At 36.1% G+C, this 21,337-nt stretch overlaps 2 protein-coding genes across 5 annotated transcripts in view; both read right to left on the reverse strand.

The window, feature by feature from the left end:
• Nucleotides 1–21,337, reverse strand: part of LOC126618734 (F-box protein At3g07870-like) — a 55,280-nt gene that overhangs the window by 8,333 nt on the left and 25,610 nt on the right. The window lies entirely within an intron of this gene.
• Nucleotides 13,282–19,993, reverse strand: LOC126618739 (uncharacterized). 4 transcript variants are annotated; one of them, XR_007621843.1, is made up of 7 exons: nt 16,942–16,998; nt 16,709–16,799; nt 16,106–16,607; nt 15,734–15,818; nt 14,691–14,824; nt 14,443–14,500; nt 13,283–14,343 (listed from the first exon to the last, which is right to left on the reverse strand). XR_007621843.1 is itself a non-coding variant. In XM_050286888.1 (7 exons), the coding sequence occupies exons 4-7, from the start codon at nt 18,319–18,321 to the stop codon at nt 16,552–16,554; spliced, it is 375 nt and encodes a 124-aa protein (XP_050142845.1). In that variant the 5' UTR covers nt 18,322–18,395; nt 18,723–18,766; nt 18,941–18,983; nt 19,389–19,993; the 3' UTR covers nt 16,206–16,551. The 4 variants fall into 4 exon arrangements, 2 of the variants coding, with proteins under 2 accessions (XP_050142845.1, XP_050142844.1); XM_050286888.1 differs by lacking the exons at nt 13,283–14,343; nt 14,443–14,500; nt 14,691–14,824; nt 15,734–15,818 and adding exons at nt 18,310–18,395; nt 18,723–18,766; nt 18,941–18,983; nt 19,389–19,993 and having other exon boundaries at nt 16,206–16,607; nt 16,942–17,157; XM_050286887.1 differs by lacking the exons at nt 13,283–14,343; nt 14,443–14,500; nt 14,691–14,824; nt 15,734–15,818 and adding exons at nt 18,310–18,395; nt 18,723–18,813; nt 18,941–18,983; nt 19,389–19,993 and having other exon boundaries at nt 16,206–16,607; nt 16,942–17,157.

The following is a 21,337-nucleotide window of genomic DNA, read 5'->3' on the forward strand; positions in this document are numbered from 1 at the left end:
GTTTTCTCTATGACAAGTTATGAGAGAAGGACGCTGAGACGAGCAAATCCTATCAAAGCATAAACAAAATACTGCCTTGAACACCACCGTTAATAACATCATCCACAGCATAAAGGATAAACCCTTCATCCGACGCCCAAAATCACTCCAAAACATCTAGCTAAGAAGAAACCAAGAAAATATTGCTCTTTCCACATGAGTACCGGCCACACCACAGAGGTTGTAGTGCTGATGGATTATATAGAAGAATTGCTAGATCAGAGGCAATACTGGGAATTCATTAGGGATAAGGCAACAAAGAAAATTCGGCTAGCAGAACCCAAGGAAAGGGATCCATGGGATAAACACACTAATCTCATCTCCTAACGCCCCACCATAGGCTTATCGTCAAAAGTGATCCCTGATGTAATTTTTATGTCATATCATTTTTTTCTTAGAACTACACTAGTGATTTGATTCTCTATCTTGGAGATATGTAGGCAATCCTTCTCGGATTCAATCACACCCCCTTATATCTACTTGGACCATGAATAAAGAGCATCTGTTTGTCCTAAAATGTGTGTTCTTTCTTTATTTTTTGTTGATGTAGGGAGGACCTACTCGTTCAAAACAGGGCATAAACTTTGAAAACTTCGCAACATTGCAAGTCTAAAAACATTCAAAGTTACATTGTCAGACGAACCTCTTTTAGCCAATCCCGTCTAGAACAGTTAGTAACTTAGAAAACTCGAATCGTAATAATCACATAAACGATTGGTGGGCTACGAGCACATGGCACCTTGATCTAGAAGTCCAATGCACCCTTCGGCCTCCGAAAAGTTTATGAAACCAATAAGGTTTTGGGTTATAACATTCAAATTCGAGCTATATGCCACTTGATGGAATAGTCGAAATAGCGATCCAGAACTCATCTAATGGTGGATTTGAAAACCCCAAGTATGACTACTTTTATCCCAGTCTAACTTACTAAGTTAACTAAACTTTGCAACAAGAAGTAAGCACATTCGAATAGGGCATCTAGACTAGGTAATCCTCAAGAGGAATTTATTTCAACAGAGCTCTGATACACAAAAATGCTTTAGTCCAGCCAGTTAAAGTAGTTCAATCGGAAACACTCAGGTTCGACGCTTAGGGTATGACAAAAAGATTCAAAAAGTGTTTCCAACCCAGAGGCATGCGACCTTGTCTCCAAAGAACTTTCGCCTAAAGAGTCACTAAAGACAAACACCCATCACAAGCTAGAGGGTACACACCCCTCGAGCATCATATTGCAACAAGATTCGAAGTGCCCAAAAAGGGAATAAGAAAGCAATTAAATAGGAGGACATTCCCGATAAACGAAATACCCTCATTTCTGATCTAGCATGAAGAGTAGAAATGAGGCAAAAGGTTCTCCATAGGTCTTAACATCTACCATCAGAGTAAGGTGTACTCTAAATATCGCAATGGGTACCCTTACAAGCACTGAGTTTGGGAGATGATATTTTTACCAAATCAACATTATTGAGGGGGCTATAATGCTCTATCATGGGCCCACAACTCACCCGTGCTTCGCCTTGCTTCTTATTGTCCCAGAGTTAGCTTACTTTGGAGATTTAGCTAGATCGGGGACACGACTAGAAAAATATGAAGAACAAGAAAGGAATACCCTTAGCCAAAGTTAAAGGATTCAAAGCCCGGACAAGGGCAATGCGTTCAATGAATGGGGCACACCCTCATCCTAGCCTAGCAAACCATAAAGAAAAACTACTCCGCAATGCCCTGTCCACTACATCCTTAGGATCAACTGAAGAGGAACCGACAAGAGGAGTATCAGCAGTGATAGTATTTTTCTTCTTTATCTGTTACTCAAGATTCCGAAGATTACTCACCTTGCTTCGATATGACCAACATTGATGCATCGACCGCAAGCGATGAAGGCACCAGTAAATCAACTAATCGTATTTCCTCTTGGTATTGTTGCCATAGCTTTGCGACCAAGTTTGACTAGAAGACGGACTTCATGGGTTTAAATACTTGCATTCTTGGTGTCGAAGTAAGGTAGTACTGCGACTATCACAATGCAAACCTTTCATGGATGCTAAGTTTTAGAGTTCGTTTACTTTGGAAATATTTGTTGGATTGAGAATTTTTCGTGAAGCAGATGTACAAGATATGCATATCTTTACTCAAGTGCATGTCTATTATCAAAGTCCCAAAATGGACCAATTTGGTACAACAGTTTGGGGGAGACAAGCCTTAGCCCTTGGCAATCAAATATTTGAAAAAAGATTACACGATACTCTTGGCTAAATTTATCAGGATCTGCTGTCATAACAGAAATATGCTACGCCCACCTTGCTGGGTTACGAGCATGATACTGCATTAAAGGTGAGTATTTAAATGAAGACGTGCCACTGTCATTATTTGCTCGTAAAGGAGATGAAGAAGAACAAAGATGAAGAATTCACACGAGCATCCTGCCACTTTGAAGAAATTGGACTCTGATGCAAATTTTGCACTTAAAACCCAAAAGTGAAGAAGGTTGGTGATGGGGCATCCTTGTGGAATCCAAACACTCAAGCCACATGAGTGCCGTATGGGCACGTGTATGAATGAAGAACAGCCATTGTCATAATCATCCAATATCAAATAAGGAAGGAAGCGGCGGCGGACGACACCTTGAGGAATTTCAACCCTATGGCATAGATTGACTTTGATGTAAGATTTGCATCGAAGGTGGCTCATATGGGAGAATATTATAGAACAAGTTGCTAGAAGAAGGAAAGTATTTTTGGAAATTTGCGTTAAGCAATGCTATTTTTTGAGATTGAATTTTTTTCTCAGCAAAAGACTCATAAAAGGATTAAAGTTAGGTAATGAAGACACATGCATCATGGTAGAGAATGGGAAGGGTTTGAAGGAAACTGCTGCCTGATGAGGCTATATAAAGGGAAATTGCTAGAAGATCTCATCGTTGAAAGCAAAAAGACGCGTAACCAAATGCGTGGAAAAAGCGACCTATTAATACAAAGGAATTCGTGATCATGGTAGTGGATCTTTCTTCACAATTCCAAAGATTATGTGATGGAAATCGAAGTGACTTGATTACCCGGCTTTAAATGATGATCCAGACATGATTATAAGAATTTGAAGACCAATCGTTATGTATTCCAGCCTACTCTGAAAGGTATGGTCTTTGGTAACAATCTATCCTCAAGGGGAACAGGTTGCCTCTTAGACAGATAGTTAGGGGCAATTATGGGACCATAATTTTCCAAGGATGGAGTAAGGCTGATTCGAATATTGTTACCTCAGAAGTCCAGTCATGGACTCACCGGCTCTGAGCAAAGTTGTATCAAATGTGGAATCCTAGCAACTTCGCTGGATGACCATGTTGTTCCACAAGACACGATTTGATCCAGATATGGACTCAAGCAAATCCTATAATCTTTGGAGTCCCTACAATTTAGGAATAGGCGTGTGCTGCAAGTAATCACACTTCTAAGAGGATGCAATATGTAGTCATTAGATATCCTCTCGGATTTTCCCAACTTCAAACAAGGATTCTATCCTAAAAGGTTTCTTTCCCATGGTATAAATACACCCATTTAGGGTTCATCTACGGTAACACAATCTATAGACTTGAATTCTCTTGCCCATTATTCGATTCTCAAATCATTTACTAACTTAACCGTCGAAGAGTCTTTGATCGGCACATGCATGTCCAAGGGTTTGCATACGGTTGTTTACTATTTTTGTAGGTTATTCCATACTACATGCATTTGTGCCTCAACCAACGCTTACGAAGGTGTCCAGATTTGGTTCCAATATCCACCAAAAACAAGTAAAGCTTTTCTATATACAGAAAACCCTAAACACTCACTTTTCTCAGAGAGACTAACTTAGGCATCGAAGATCCATTGGCTAGACCCCTCTCCCCCAGCTCATCGTGAGCGCGTTAGGCTTTTGGTCTTTGATCAAAGATGTTGACTGTTTTGCAGGTATATTTTCCTCAAAGCGAATGACAGTGAAAATTTGCATTGACAATAGTTACAAGTTATTTTCTCATTACTTTTGGTCTCTCATTTTCCATTTTATTCGGATTACTATAGTGGGATTTCAAAGAAATGGGCTTCATTTTTTAAGCTTTTCATTAGACACAGGAGGCCGACTACCATTAGCACCTGTAATTTTTTTAATGAATGAATCGTACAGGTTTGATTGATACATCTCCCTTACCAATTCATCGGGTGCTTGAAATTCTCATTTGAATAGAAAAGAGATTCCAAACCTCGATTCCCTTATGTATGGAGGGCAAAGGTGCTGTAACGAATGCAGGTGGTTGGTACAGTAGTATAGTAGAACGCGCCTCTTTTGCCAGAGCCCACACAACACAACATTATATTACTGTACAATCTACTTCTCACATATCTCTTGATTAATTACTTATTCCTCTTATCCCACATGTTGAAAGAACTATCTGTTTATATCTTAGCCTATACTTAGATCAAGACCTTACTAATAAAATAAGGCTCCACTTTATACATTTTTCGGGGCAGACCAATGCAACATTTTTAAAAAGGAAGGGAACTTCTAACCGGAGGAGGCAGTAGGAATGAAGGAGGCGGGAAGCTACCGCTTCATAGGAAGTTGTATTAATGAAGCTCTACAACTTGTGAAATTGTCAACTCCGAAATTCGCCATCATAATCTCATAAACCATAGATTTAAATTTGACTATTGATTGTCGTTTACATTTATGTTCCATTCTTCTCACTGTATTTTTTTTATTCATATTTTTTTTTTTTAAACAAGATCTTTTTTTTATATCACGTTCATATTTTTTTTATAGTTAATGAAAATATTGCTTAGAATTTATAAAGTCTCTAGAAACTATATAACATCGACTCATATTTCAATTAACCGTAAACTTTGAAATGTGATATCAACGATCCAAACAGTTCATTTTTCTACATCTGCTAAAAGATCATGCTTTTAAAAAAGAAAATCTGAAAAATGAAATTTGGTGAGAAGAATAGAACATAACTAACAATCGATGGTTTAATATAAATCTAGGTTTATAGATTATGGTGTCAAATTTCGGAGTTGACCCCTTCACAAAAGTTGTAAAACTTATCATTACAAGTGATTGCACGCACGCGCACGCACGCACGCACGCACGCACATACATACATACATACATACATACATACATATATATATATACATATATATATATATATACATATATATATATATACATATATATATATACATATATATATATATATATATTTTAGGGGTGTGCTATCCACACACCTCATTTTACTTTTTACACACCTCTTGTTAATTTCTATCCATTGCTTTTCTTCAATTCATCTGATCCGACGACCGAAAATTAGAAGGATGTGTGAAAAGTAAAATGAGGTGTGAATATCACACCCCTTTTTTTAACATTTTTTTCACACTTATACATCAATTAATATGAATTTTTATTGATTTTGCACTCAAACAATAACACACTATTCATGAGGGTTTGAAGTGTTTTAAAAATCTAAACGACGATATAACCATTGTCTAAGCATAGATGATGCAACTACGAGCGTTTGTATATTTTTTTTTCACATTTTTTCACAGTTTTACATTAATTATTATGAATTTTTATTTAGTTTGAACTCCCTTAAAACACTGTTCACGAGGGTTTGTAAGGTTTCAAAAATCCAAACAATGATGGACCATCGTCAAAGCATACGATCATGAGCATTTACATATTTTTCACACTTGTAAATCAATTATTATGAATTTATAATGTGTTTTTATATTTTTAAATTACTTTGGTATGTTTAATGTGCTTTGGAATTTCTTAACCTTTCTTACATAAGATTAAATACTACGGCTATAGTAGTAAGGTTTTTTAGTAGTTTAAAATTATCAAACTAACATTTTTCTTATCGGTTGTAACGGGTCACCTGCAGGTAAATACTATGTGAGATTAACGGGTTTCGAACGTGTGACGACCCGATTAGTTAATGTATTGACCCGAAACTCGTTATTTCGTGTCGTTTTAGATCAAATTAACAGGCCATGTAAGAATTGTTAGGTCTAGACTCTAGTTTGGACCCTTCTTTTCTTTAATACATAATATGTCTTCTAGACTACTCATACATCACACAAAACACTTATTTCAATGAACTTTATCGGAGTTGTTTTATTTTGCAGGTTACAAAATGTCTCTCATGACTTTTCTTTGGGGTTGAAGTTGAACTATCAATGCCTAGAATTAATTTTGGGGATGTACCATCATTTTTGTCTTTTATCTCTGTTTGGGCCCAAAAATATTGGTTTGGGCCAAGTTTAGAATTGTTCTTGGCCCAGAGGCCGAGTTTAAGTGTCGTTGGGGGTTATCCAGCTCACGAGCCGCGCAGTCGAAGCTGGCCGTGTCCCATCGGGGACCTGTGGGATGTGGGTGAGTCCTATTACGAGAAGGAGTTTCGACAGGATAAGGATGTTGGAGTTTGAGATTGAATACGGCTTGATAACGAGTTAAGTTCAAAGTCCTAGTAGGAGTAGGACTGTCCGAGATAAGGTTGGACAGGGGAAAGGAGTCCTAATCCGAGAATGATTGGGATTCAATGCAGGTTACTATAAATAAGGAAGGAGGACATCGAACAAAGCCCCTCCAATTCAACACATAAACTGCCCTGCACAAACTCTCGCTCTACGCGAAACCTCTTAACAACCTTGAGATTTTTACTTTTTTTTCCGCCGACATACCTTCAGTTTGGATAAACAGCACTGTGGAGGCAACCGGTGATCATCTTCAGTTTGGATAAACAGTATTGTTGCCGTAGAATCAGCCGACCGTGAAGCACCTTCAATTTGGATAAATAGCACTGCAACAGGGTCAACTGGTGATCTATCCAAGTCTCGGTCGAGAAGGATTTTTGGATATTGGCAGAAGTCATCTCATCAGCCTTCTCGACGAAGTGAGGTGTTACTAGGGCTCGGCACATCGAACGCCGAGTTGTTTATGACTAGGTATTCGCAAGTAGGTTTTAGAGTTCGGCATTTTGACGGCCGAACCACTTTCACAATCAAGACGTACATTTGTTTTGAGTATTTGTGTCCCTATACTCTAGTGTTGATTCGACGTGCTTATACTCTCACGAACATAATCATCGTGACCGAATCTGGCGCCGTCGATTTGTGAACTTCGCAGAACTAGCAGCTTTGTCTTCAGGCTCTAGAACCCGAATGTCGAAAGTGTTCCTTGCTCGGCCGCAGTCGCAAGATCGAGAAGTCAGTCGTGCACTCAACGCAACATTAACACATTTTACTCCTCGGTCGAGCTCGGCCGACGAGCTGGCACGCCCCTCAAGCAACCGAATGACGTAGTTAGCTTATTAATTACTCGGCATGCGCGCCACGTAGGCTTGGTAGTTTTTTAAGGTCAACAATCTCTCGACTGACTTGTAAATTTTTCCACAACTACTTTGTCTACCGTCTTTATGACGCTGGATGTAGAAGAATGAATCTGTTTTCATAAATTTCAAGGGTTGAGCAAAATCTCCTCCAATTAATAAATAAAAAGAAACAAGACCTATAGAATATTATTCCTAATTATATATATAATTATGTATGCAAGTGGTAGATTACCTTGGGTAGGGCCTCTCTTTGATCAACAAAGAGTAGGCTCTCTTTTCTCTGATACATAATTTATCTTCTAGATGACTACTCATACATCGCACTTGTATTTCAGAGAACCTTATCGAAGTTGTATTTCTCAGGTTAGTAAGCACCTCTCGAATTACCATCCGCTATGTAAAGGAATCTGGGTGTATTCCAGAGAAGCTTATCGAAGTTTGTCTCATTTGTTATGATTTAGATCAAGGTATGTTCTTCAATGAAATATTAGAAACGGAGTTATTGTTTGGGTTTCTTAGCCCACTTAAGTAGAACAAGTGTTGATATCTGCATGGTTGATTGCAACCACATGACTTTTCTTTGGGGATCAAGTTTGAACCATCACTGCCCGGAATTTATTTTGGGGATAGACCATCACTTTTGTCTTATTTCTGTTTGACTGACTGATAAATTTTTCCATAACTTTGTCAAACGTCTTTGTGGGTTTGGATGTAGAAAAAGGAAGCTCTTCATAAGATTCCAAGACTGAGCTAAAACTTCTCCTCCAATTATATGTTTCATTGGAAAAAAAAAAAACAAGAACTACAGAATATTACCAGCAATAGTGCCCGCGCGTTGCAGCGGGTCTTAAAACTACTGAATAGAAAAGAAGAAAACAGGCAGTCGACTATTACAAATATATAAATTAACAAAATGCAAATCTAAACTAACCAATTCAATTAGATAATACTGCAAATTTCATAGGTATTTGTTAAGGTGTAAGCTAAAGGCATTAAATTTATGCAAACACGTTAAGTATGTGCGTAATCTATCATTAATCAAATGTAAACAAAATATGAAAAAATAAAGAGGTAAATATGCTTTAAAATCAGTTCACAAAAAAGGGAATTAACATGCCATCACAACTTTTCAAACCGCTACTTTATTTCTCAAGTCTCACCTTCAAGTGTTCTAAAATCGTGGAAGGTGTTGTATATGTCCTTTACTTTACAAAAATGAAACGTGCAAAACAAACAGCCAAATGAAACCTGTAATCATAAATTTTAGAAGCATCAGAACCATAATAACTTGTTTCATACACTAAGGAAATAAACTTTGAAAGAAATGTAGCAACTCGAAAACAGCAACTAATATTTCTAATGAAAAACCTCTTTGCTTACCAGCATAGAATATATATTAAGGTATACATTACAACATTTGGTTATCGGCAGTAGAAACACAAAAACTCTTCAGTAAAAAGCATTTAAGCATAAAAAAAAGTCATTCTAATCCATGTAATGTGAGACATAAACTTTTTAATGCATATTTCCAATATGTATAAATTGTTTTATTTTATATGATCAAATTTTGATCTAATTTAATCAAAAAATTCTAATCTAATTTGATATAATAATAATATATATGTCCCCAAGGATTGATCATATTACCAATTATCAAATCACATTCTCGGTATCTTTCTCTAACATTTTTCTACTCAGTTTCCAACTCATTTCAAACTTATTAAAAAGGCCAATTCAGTCTACTTATCTATATGCTGCTGGGTTTTCCTGTGCGAGCTTAAAGCATCTAGCTTACTACCAAAGGACACTATAAAATTAATTCTTAATGCTTACCAGACTGAATTATGATTTATGATTGGGCAAAAATTCGATTGAACTACATTACTAAAATGTCAGTCCCTATAATTTGGAATTGAAATCCTAAATTAGCATCATTGGGATAAGTTGACCAGCATCCATATAAGATAACAATCCATTCATTTTTAAGACCCGGGTGTGATTCAATTATAATAGCCCTGCATCTCAAACGATTCGTGCATGGCTCACCACATCTACCCAAAGTGTTGACACATTTATATACGTGTAATGTAATTCCATGTATAAAACAAAAGTAAAAAAATAACAGCAGACAGAGAATATAATGTCCAAATCTGTCAACACTCTGCATACCTGCCAGAGCCTCCAGCAACAGAGGATACAACAAACGGAGTGCTTCCAATTTGCTTCTTTTCTTATCTCCCGTGTCACTGCTATCACTAATTTTTTTATTCTTAGCCAATTCCTCGAATTGATGTAGCAGGAAATATTAAACACCAGCTGAAAAAAATTATAATAAAACAAAGATCGATCTCATGCACTAAAAAAAAACAACAAACAAATATCAGAGCAGCATTAACATACTAATAACGACATACCAGGGGCACCAGCAAAAGTGGAAGATACTAAAAAAACAACAAACAAATAGGAAAAAAAAAGAAGTAAGCAGTCAATCTTAATTTCCAAAAACATATATAAAATAAATAAATAAATAAAAAGAGAGGAGAGAAGAAAGACAAACATCCACAGTCGGCCACAGAAGGAGAGGAGGCATTGGAAGCGGCGGGGATGGAGGCGGCTCTTGTGATGTTCAAAACGACACCAAACGGAGCACTGCTCTTGAAGACCACAACTAACCCAAAACAAAATTATTACAGTTTCATCCAAACTAACAAAATTACAGAATAAAAACTGAAAGACAGTAGTTAAGAATCACACCTCAGTTGTATAAAATTTATTTCCCAACGATCTAAAGACAGCAGGCGCTCAACGATCTAAACACAGCCGGCGCTCAAAAGGAGAAGAACAAACAATCGCAGAAGAACACAGCTAGAATAAGGCAGGAATCAGAGAAGGACCAGAAGAAACAAAGGGTTAAACGCAGAAGAAGACTCTTGAACTCGATGCCGAGATATCAACGATGATGGACGCATGGAAAGAATGGGCAAAACCGTCTTTCCACTGTACGAAGCAGGCGACAAAGCGAGCGAGGAGAAACCAAGGGGCAAAAACATCCGCCCACTAGTCATCCACAGTGCCCACAAAACTGAGTTTTAGTATATACTGAGATAATAAGCCCGCGCGTTGCGGCGAGAACCAACTGTCATGAATGAACAGAGGGACACGTGAGTGAATGAGGTCAATAAGATAAGCAACTTGGCTTTTATATACATTCAACCGAGCATGGTTTATTCAAGGGTTAAAAGGGCAGTTAAATTGATTGAAATAAAAACAGTCACAACACATGACATGATTAGATGGACCACTGCGTTATCTGTAAGTTAAGTTGTGGCCCCATAAAACAGAAGCACTTTCCAATGCATAACAAAATAGATTTTGATTCAAGTATACCTTGTATGATAGTGAATAAGTTCCTGCTGATTTTCTCCATCCATCTAGCCTGTGAAAATCAGAAGTACAAACTTGAACTCTAGAGCTTCAATCACCAGAATCACTTCTCATTCCTAAAATTAGGCAAATTCCCAACAATAACAACAAAAAACCTCTTAGATTTCACTTTTGCTTAATCATAGGCATCCACTCATCCGTAACAAATGGAGAAATAAGCAAAAATCACCTTGAGATAACACAGAGTCCACTGTTGCTGCCTCGGCAGCATCTTGAACAAGAAGAATACCAATTAAGTGAGGATCTCAAGTAAATTCACACCAACACAAAACCCAACCAGCAACAATTTGTTCATGATGTCTTACAAATGATATCTTACAACACCAAATTTCGTCCTGAAAACAGGACATTTAATGCAGAAAGCTCAAAACTTTGCCTCCCAAAACTAACATCTGAGAGAGCATTGCACTTCTTATCTTTAAAAGCATGAATGGTGAACTAAATAAAATAATAAGAATCTGCAATGAACTAAATAAAAACACATTTTTTACAAACATTATTTGCACAAAAATAAAAATTGTATTGAGAAACTCACCATCCCACTACTCACGAATGATGTATGATGATCAACCTATCACAAAAAAATGAAATCCAATTCAAATAATAATAAAAAAGAGAGCTTGAATATAGCAACCCTACTCACCCTCTTATGGTCTAATATGTAAGGACGTCGTAATCCAATCATGTTAAATTCACCCTTTTAAACGCCACAATTTATCTAATAAAAAGAGAAATTGAAAGGAAAAAAAAAGCCTAGAACACAAAGTAGTGATCGAAAGCTCCCTCTACTGTCATTATTTGACCAAACTCTGTGAATTAATCGGAAACAAAAGAAAACTAAGAACTTGATTAATTGAGTGATTAAGAAAACATGGACTTGTATATGAAAGCTGAATTCATTAACAGATGCTTCACATACATCACGCATTCAAATATTAGATAATATTTCCAAGCCATAACATCCACTGTTTATTTCCAAAAAATAGATACACTATATGGATAACAGCACCTGGTAATGAATTGATACTCAAAAAATCCCACAAAACCATTCACAAATACATATTTCACTATAAAGCATGAAAAGAGAAGATTAAGGTTCAAAAATACCTTTTGGGTGAAGTACAGCGAATTTGAATGATGGCACTAGGTAAAAGGACCTTGTTTCAGAAAGGAACGATGCCGAGGCTAGTGGGAAGCTCCACTGATTCCGCCATATTTGCAATTTGTAGTGAGAGGAAAGAAGAAGAAACAAAAAGGAGCGTCAGAGGAGGAGGTAGAGAACAAAGACATTACCATATAAGTGCCTAACCCAAAAACAAAAAAACTTAACACAAAATTATGGATGTTGTAGTAGAGCATTTTAAATGAAACGAATAAATATTGGGAAGTACTGATTGTCAAACTAACCTAACGAACTTCTCTTGCTGAAAATTCATGACTATAACTTATTTTCTAGAATCTCCAAACGGAAAGTTAACCTCCGAACATTTGAATAACCCGAAGAACTTCCTCATGCACCACCAAGTTCCCAAAAGCAGTCCCTTGACAACTAGGGGTGGGTTCAAAAAACCGAAAACCGAAAAAAAACCGAAAACCAAACCGAACCGAAACCGAAAAAACCGAACCGAACGAAAAAATCTAACCGAATTGAAAAAACCGAACCGAACCGAATTCTTTTGGTTCGGTTCGGTTTTAGTGATATAGAAACCGAACCAAACCAAACCGAACCGAATTAATTAAATTAATTTTTTTATTTAATTATTTGTTTTGGGTATTATTTTCTAAACCCAATTTGTAAGTTAAAATGTGCTAAACCCAATGTGTTGCCAAACTTTAAGCTTAAAATATTAAAAAAATGCCTATAAAAACTCTAAACCCTAACCTATTATTTCTCCCCTATATAAGGTTCCGGAACCAAACCTCTTCCCGAAGTACCTACATCCATCTCCATAGCACTGTCTACTTCTGCGCCAGCTTTCTTTTCCAAATCTACTCTCATATAACATGTAACATAATCCATAAACATTTATTTCGGGTAGATTACTAGGGTAATTTGTGATGGAAAAGAATCCAACACACACTAAATAAATCCACCCACGCATTACCTTTACTAATCAAGTTGTCAACATGCAGTTATAAGCAAACAACATTGATCTTTGAACAACATCATACAATTTAACTTTTCTAAGTCATTTGTACGATTTTTGTGTTGTGAGGTTGTTAGTTTGGACTTTGGGAAGACTTGATAGATGATTTTAGTTCAATTTTAAATGTTTATTTTCATTGTCTTTGATTATAGTTAGAATGTTTATGTTATGATTGTGTTGGATATGTTAAAATTTAAAATTTCAATGTTTTTCATTTTTTGAAAAAAAATAAAAACAAAAAACCGAAACCGAACCGAAATCGAACCGGAAAAACCGAACCGAAAAAAAATTGAACCGAACCGAACCAAACCAAAATTTCGGTTTGGTTTCGGTTTTGGCAAAAAACCGAACCGATTTAAACCGAACCCACCCCTATTGACAACGATTCAAAGTGAAATAAAGTGAATGCAACATAGAAACTTCTATAATTAATTGTAACACCTAAAAACAGTTTCATCCTCCATTAAAGATATTGAGTACATCAAGAATCGCCACTATATTTGAAATGAATTTGGTGGATTAGAAACACAATAATCTCACGCAACTAAGATCATCTAATACTTTGAACACTATTTGCAACTCAACTTCAATACCTATTATTGATTAAGAATTAATTCCTAACCCATTACTCAAAAACCTAAATTTCAAAAATTAAGAAAAAAAAAGAGCAAAATTCTTGGTAAAACGCAATTATTGTTTCTAAATATACATTCTCAGAATTTCAACACTGCTCTGATGATCTATAAAGAAGGTAGCTTTGGAGAGTTTGGAATCGAAGTAAGGCATCAATTTTGGCTGCGGTGAACTCGTCCCGGAACTTGAGAAACCCAAATAAAAAATATGATGAATAAGTAGAGCAGCAAATGATTACACATGTATAATAATATGTATAGAGATAAACACATAAACAAAAATTAATGTTTCAATTTGTATCTTATCCAAAGCTTAAACCTCCAACCAATCATTCTCTCCCAGAGGTCATCAAAAATGTCATTCTTCTGAGAATCGACGTTTAAGGAGAGGATTTGTTCGTCCCCGGAAAACCACAAATACAATCAAATAAGCTTCCAAAAGAACATTAATAAATGAAAAATACAAAGCAAAGAAATAATGAGAAACCAAAATATGCATCTCAAAATCTAATCACTTTTTAGCCTGCTGGCCATTTTTAGTTCTTGAATTTAGACAGTTAAACCATGACTCAGCACATGAATGAAGCGAGAGCGTAAAAGATAAGTGGGATATGCTAAAAGTCATCCTCGATTCATGCATTAACTTTCAAACTATTCCAAAATAGCTTACATCTTTAAAAAATGAATAACTTAAGTCAAGTTAGCCATAGGAAGCCTGCAGAACAAAGTTAAACATGAAGAATGAATAAAATGACAGACAGATTTAAACAGCATACCAAAAAAGGAGTGCAAAGCTGAATTCTTCTCGACTTACCTCTTTACTGAGTTATTGGACCTATTTAGAGAGTTACTGGACTGAAATGAAGCCAACTCTGCAACAGAGAAACAAATGGAAAGGTCAAAATCCAAAAATCCAAGTTTAACTCAATCAAATATATTAACCAATGAAAGTTGCAAGCTGCAAATACTCAGCAACGTAGACAAATAAATTTGTTTTTCAAAGACTTAATTGGTCCTCTATTTTATTAATTATCGTTTGGGAAAGGAAATTTGAGACAACACCTTATCAAAGAGAACCATATATGCATTTAAGTCATGGTACAATGGGCGGCATTCGCTGCTGCAGTGATCTAATGCTTTTTCAATGTTCAGAGAGACTGTTAGTCGTATAGCCCAATCAATGGTCTGATTCTCCCCTGTCAAGGAAGTGTGAGGTGAATTTATACCTGAAGCGCTTTGAAAAGCTATAGGCAATAAATTTCAGAGGTCACTTGTTAAGAATATGAGAATGGGAAAAGCAAAATAGCAGTCACAATTTGAAATGAAAATAGCACATGTGTAGATAATAAATCAGCTTTGTGAAAGTGGTTTGAGATCAGAATATTATGCTCAAGCAGATCAAATGCATTCTTCAAAGCGAAGAATGAAAAAAAAAACCAATATCTTATGTAAAAGAAGAGAAAATTATATGGAAAACTAATGAAAAGGACTTAAAAACTTTGAGTTTTAACGATAAGGACAAAATAAAGGGTAAAGTGAATAGTACCATGATTGACTTTTTAGTGTAAAAATGTGATTTTTCGTTAAAGTGAACAGTACCACGGGCTTTTCATTAAAACTCTATATCTTTGCAGGACTGTGGCCTCATCCAAAAGTAAAGCCAAAACAATATCTTAAAAGTAGTAGTCAAAAGTAAGAATGAAACTGAAGTAGGAAAAATAAAATGGTCAAACAGAAAACAGGCAACTTTGAAATATCCAACTTTATATGTCGGGTTTATCTTTGACAACACCATAGCATCTTTAATCGGTATGGCCTGTGCAAAATGAAATTGTCAATCCTGATTCACAAAGAAGAAAAAATCAACTCCCACATAAATTAAGATGCTATCCAACATCCCTTGTCCTTAGCCTCAATCCCAATCAAAAATCCCGACAGCACAAACATTATTAGTCCTAACAATGTATAAATCTATATGCACACATATATTCACACAAAAATATATTTACACACATATATTTATATACACGGACAACATTGAGTTCAATCCAAATCTATAGTCCAAACAATGTACTAAACACATAAGAAACATAAATCCAATGTACCTCCAACAGAGACTTGAACCATCTTTTGAGAGTCACCATAGCTTTCCTTTGCCCTTTTTCTCTTTCTAATCTCTGTAGATTTTATCTGGAAACATAAATAAAACTACAAAATCACAAGTCGCTTATACTGGATCAATGTTTTTCTCTGAAATCTCTATTTTAGACTTAGTATCGAGAAGAGAAAAGTCTTAGATGCAAAAGATAACTCATTCATCACAAAGCAACAATACATTTGCAGTAACTGTTTAAATCAGAACATATGATTATCATGAACTGCAGCATTAGCATTCTAATTAGAAACTTGTAGCCATAAAATTGAACATTTCACTACCTTGTTTGATAGCATTAAACAATCTGATTATCAATCATTACCTTAGCAGATGCTTGAATTTCTCTGGCAGTTATATCCAAAGCAAGTGCATAACCTTACACCATCTGATTTTTGCTAATCGGATTTAAACTTAAAACCAAATCATTAACAGCATCATTATATTAAAATAAATCATTAGCAGCAGCATTATTAACTGATTAATTAAACTAAATCATTAACAGCAACACTATTAACTGATTAATTAACTGACCTTCAAAAAATAAAATAAAAAGTGATTAATTAACAAAAAACAGTAACAAAAATTACAAATTTACCCGCAATGTAATCCATGGCGGTGGATTGCGGAACATTGCGAGCTTTCTGAGAGATGATCACCGCCACCTCATGGTCCAAAGATAACAGAGGGTGAGGGACTTCGATCGTGCCGCCGTTCATCAAGTAAGACAACGTCGGTTTGAGGAAAAGCACGGGCCTTCACAAATCAGAATTAAGAGAGGAACTGGTTGCTTTGCATTCTTTGCAACCCACAGTTTTCCCTCATATCTGAAAGTTCCCAAGAAAGTTAAAAGAACAAAAGGAAATAATAACTGAAGATTCTTCATGTTTCACATAAAGCTCGTAATTAATTTTAGAAAACAACTTACTTGGCACGAATAAATTTCTCAGTCCCACTTCTGTCAAAATTTGGTGGCATTTCTTTTTCCCAATAACTGTTTCCCTTTTCATTACCCATGGCTGCCCAAAAGTACATAGAGTTAACTAACACTGTAGTCAGTTAAAAAAGATTAAAAACGGACAGAGCAAGAATGTGAACACTGAACTTATGTGTTCTAACAAATCAAAGCACCCTAATACAAAACAGTGGCAAATCACAAACCTGGAAGGTCCTCTTGTACTCATCAACCAAGACTCCGAGCTGATTGAGCAGCTGCTGGACCATCTCTAGCCGATTCAAGAGCAAGCACACCATTAAAAATCTCAAAACAAACTGAAGCTGCTTGTTGGCCAAGCTCAGGTCCTCAAACATGCCCTCCTTGAGTACTCTCTGCTCAGAATAACCTCGTGGAATTACCTCGTGTGCATAAGGAAGAAACTGCAACTCAATGAGACAGACCACTGCAAAGTAACTCATGGTTCACACTCCAAATTATAGAAAACAAATGCTAATCAATACACAAAAATGAATAAAAGACATGAAATCATTGTATTTGAATAAAATCACTCACCTCTTGATCACTTCAATAAAAAAATGGGGGCAATAACACGTATATTAGAGAAAGAAATAGAATAGGTTATAGAGAATATGTTGGAAAATATGCACTGGTTGTATACTGAAATGAATCATTACAACCCCTCTGGCTCTATAACATTGAAGACGAAATACCTGCATTAGTTTGGAAGCATGAAACTCCACGCAGAAAGTAGATTAACGTGGGTCAACTATAGCTTCATGGTCAGTCTAATTTCTAGTATTACAGGTATTAGATAATTGAAGTGCAATATAAGCCAATAATCATGTATCAGTAACATAGGAAAAATAGTAAAATGTGCCCGTGCTTCGCTGTGGGGATTGAATGTATTAGTCGGAACATGCATGGATAGTTTCTACACAAAGTAACTAAAATGACAGTACAGTACATAAGAACCAATGGATTGATACATTGCTTGCTATGCATGGATATGCATGCTATAAGAAACATTCATTTGCAGATCGTACAGTGTTATCAATATTACTCACAGTTTCAAGTAATCAGTCAGCCCACTCCATGCGGGAAAACACAGAAAAAGGAAAACAGAAAAGTAGAAGACACAATACTTGAGCATCTAGCAAGAAAAGCAAGCTTGTGAAAAAAATTGCTAAATCTTACAAATTCAATCACCAAATGTTATACTCTAATCCAAGACAAAGATAAGGCATATAGTTTGTTTACAAATCAAAACAGAGTTTGAATAGTCACTCTCTTCACGTGGCTGCAAGAACCAGTCGTTAATTTGGAAACTATTCAATACACGTTAAAACATGACTTGGAAGCGAACTGATGAAAAAGATAGAAGGGAATATGTAACACAACTTAGTAATTGTATATGTTACGAAAGAGCAATACTTTTCTACCTATCTACATACCTCAGGATCATTAAAAGCAAGAAAAAATTGGAAAAAAAATTGCTTATAATCTGTTTGTTTGGTGAAAAACTGCAGAAAGAGAAGCAAATGAAAGAAGGAATTTTTGAAAGGGAAGCTCACCACTGCTATCATAGGGCGTGAGCACAGACGGCTTCGGAGGCTGCAAACAAAAGCCCCAAAAAACGAAAAACCAAGGTCTCCTGAAACTGAAAACAAAACCAAATTAAACAACCACATGTAAAATCGCAGGCTACAAAGAAAACCCCCAACACAATCCCAAGTGGAAGGAAAGGGTAAATGGAAGAAGAATAGAGGTGACAGAGAGGGGGGAGATACAATCCCTCAACCCCATCCTCAATGCAGCCAACATACTCGTTCTCTCAACCCTACCTCCCTAGAAACCGGCCTTAAAAACCCATACCCATACCTCCCTAACCCAATAAATCTTCACAGACATATTGCAGAGAAAGGCAGATAAGGAACGCAAAAGCATGAAATAAACAAACATTCATAGAAGAAGTTTCAAATTTTACCTGCCGATCCAGCAACAGCTCGAATTCAAAGGTCAACCCCTTCTCTAAATCACGCAAACATCATTCAAATAAGAAGTTTGAGATTTCTACTCTACATTATACAAATTTATTAAATTAGAATCAAACTAATAAAGGAACTAATAAGATATTACAGTGTTGCCTCATCAACCATTTTCTGAATGTAATAATTATATTGCCTTGCTTAAAAGAAATTATACCTACAGAGTGATGGCAAAGGCATTTGCTCAGCCAGATAAAACCCTGCAAAGACCAAAAATCCCTGAAAATCAATATATTATACTACATCTATATCAAACAGTAGTATAATTTTCGTTCACAGTGGGCCCAAAGGTACAAAAAATAAATATATCTGACCATCTGAACCATGATTAAAAAAGAGAAGCGTTCATATGCAAAGAATTAAAAAAACCACAACAGTTGTTGTTTACCCTTGCAAACTTAAGTATGCATGTGCAATTTGTGCAATAAATTAATATGTGAATTCCTATAAATTCACTTGTGAATGTAGCAAATTACATGCAACGTCTTATACACCTAACTGCAGAAAAATACAATGCAAGAAACCCTAATTTATTAGCAAAAATTATGAACAGTTAAAACCTAGGGTTATTCGAACAGTAACCTAGGAATTGAAAGACAACTTACCCTTTGAATCGAAGGGAAGCAAAATTACCCACCCACTAGCCCATACCTCTCACCCCATTTCTCTGCACGCGGGTTCCCTTCAACCTTACCCCGACATTTCTCCCCATCTCTCTGTCCATGCAACGATTCCCCAAATCAAGGGTGAATCATGCACCACCCTAACCTCTCTACCCCAAATCATTCTCTCTCTACCTCAAACCCCTCCCTGAAACCCTAGACCCACTCCCTGTCACTCCTCCGCAAACCCACCTACTCTCCCAACCAAAGTGATCAAGTGCTACTGTCGAGAGAAGAGGAAAGAGGAGTGAAGAACAAAAACCAAATGCATAATGTATTTTAGAGGGATAGATAACTGAGCATTTGATTCACAGGCCAGCACAAAAACAAATAATAGAGCAATGAACTAAAAGGGGAAAATGCATACAGTTTGAATTCTGCAGAGAAGCTATAACACTGAAAGACCAGCACAACAGGAAGATAAATATACACACACACAGATATACACATAAACACACACGGACACAAATACAAAAAAAGTTAAAACAGAGCTCAATTAAAAAATGAATTTTTTTTTTTTTTGCAGAAAATCACAAATTGTAAATCAGTCTATTATGTTTACTGATTTTGTTCCAATTCAAATCACAGAAAGGAATTGAAAAGTTTAAAACAAGAATGTCAAATACATTCACCTAAATACAATGCTTTTGCAAGCTGACCACCAGTAATATGCACACAACACGAATCCGAGAAATATGAACTTCCGGATTAAGTGAAAAATCACATGGTCAATAAATTTAATAAGTTTATGGATTAGTATTATGAAAGAGGATGGAAATATCAAAAAACTAATAAAAGGGGTAAAATTCTATACATCGAATAACAGTCAACCCTAAACCCTGGTTTTGAAGATCAATATATTTGTTGTTTTTATCATGCATAACGCATTGAAAGCTAAAGTTGTTGATCATGTTTACGATGACAAACACTTTACAACAACTTTAAAAGCATGCTTGTTCAAAGACATAAGCTATAATCAAACCAAACTGAAAAATTAAATCTATTTCTAACAATAGCAACCATAATTTCCTACCAAAAATAACATATCTCAATAGATTTGTTAGCAAACGATTCACAGCGCATCATATGTGAATGAACAAAAACCAGATACATAATGTATTTTAGAGGGATAAAAAAACTGAGCATTTGATTCACAGGGTCAGAACAACAACAAATAATAGGCTAATGAACAAAAAGGGGCAAAATGCATACAGTTTGATTTCTGCAGAAAAACTATAACACTGAAAGACCAACACAACAAGAAGAAAAAGAGAAATGAAGAGGAAGTGGTATTATGAGACAATGAAGAAAGCAGCACAAAATATCTATTTTTCTGTCCTAATTTAATAATTTAAAAAGAAATCTTGCACTCCCAACTAAAAGTTGAAGAACCGAACCAGAACCAAATAGAAAACAAAGCAAGAAAAAAAAAACAGGTTTCTAAGCAGGTTCAAACCAAAAATAGTGAAATATGGGAAAATTCGATTAAAAATGACACTTAGCTTTGAAAGGAATTCAAGCTACCAGCTGGGAGAAATCCTCATCAATGCTTGCAGAGATAGCTTCCAGCTGGACCCAAATATCTTAAACCAACCATAGGTTTAGGCATCCCTTCCTGCCTCACCGTTTCTCTAAGCAGAGCTCACCGAGAAAAAACAAAACCCAAATTTCGGGCAGCCCTACCTATTGTTTTGCTCATCCTACCCTCCATCTCTCCTCCAATTTTTCCTTCTAGAGTCCTCCTCTCTCTTCTTTCTAGCATCACAAGACCCCTTCTCTCTTCTCTCTACCATCGGACGACTCCTCCTCTCTCTCTTCTCTCTCGCATCATACGACACCTCCCATCTCTCATCACTGGCATCGTTGCAGGCTAGGCCTGCCTGTGTCGGTCA

Source organism: Malus sylvestris, chromosome 4 (assembly GCF_916048215.2).
Source record: "Malus sylvestris chromosome 4, drMalSylv7.2, whole genome shotgun sequence".
Classification (NCBI taxonomy): domain Eukaryota; kingdom Viridiplantae; phylum Streptophyta; class Magnoliopsida; order Rosales; family Rosaceae; genus Malus; species Malus sylvestris.

Coding starts and splice junctions, on each gene's coding strand:
- LOC126618739 (XM_050286888.1), bottom strand. Junction 16,800..16,941: donor AGTACAAGAGGACCTTCCAG/GTTTGTGATTTG, acceptor ACTTTTGGGCAG/CCATGGGTAATGAAAAGGGA. Junction 16,608..16,708: donor GAGAAATTTATTCGTGCCAA/GTAAGTTGTTTT, acceptor GGGAACTTTCAG/ATATGAGGGAAAACTGTGGG.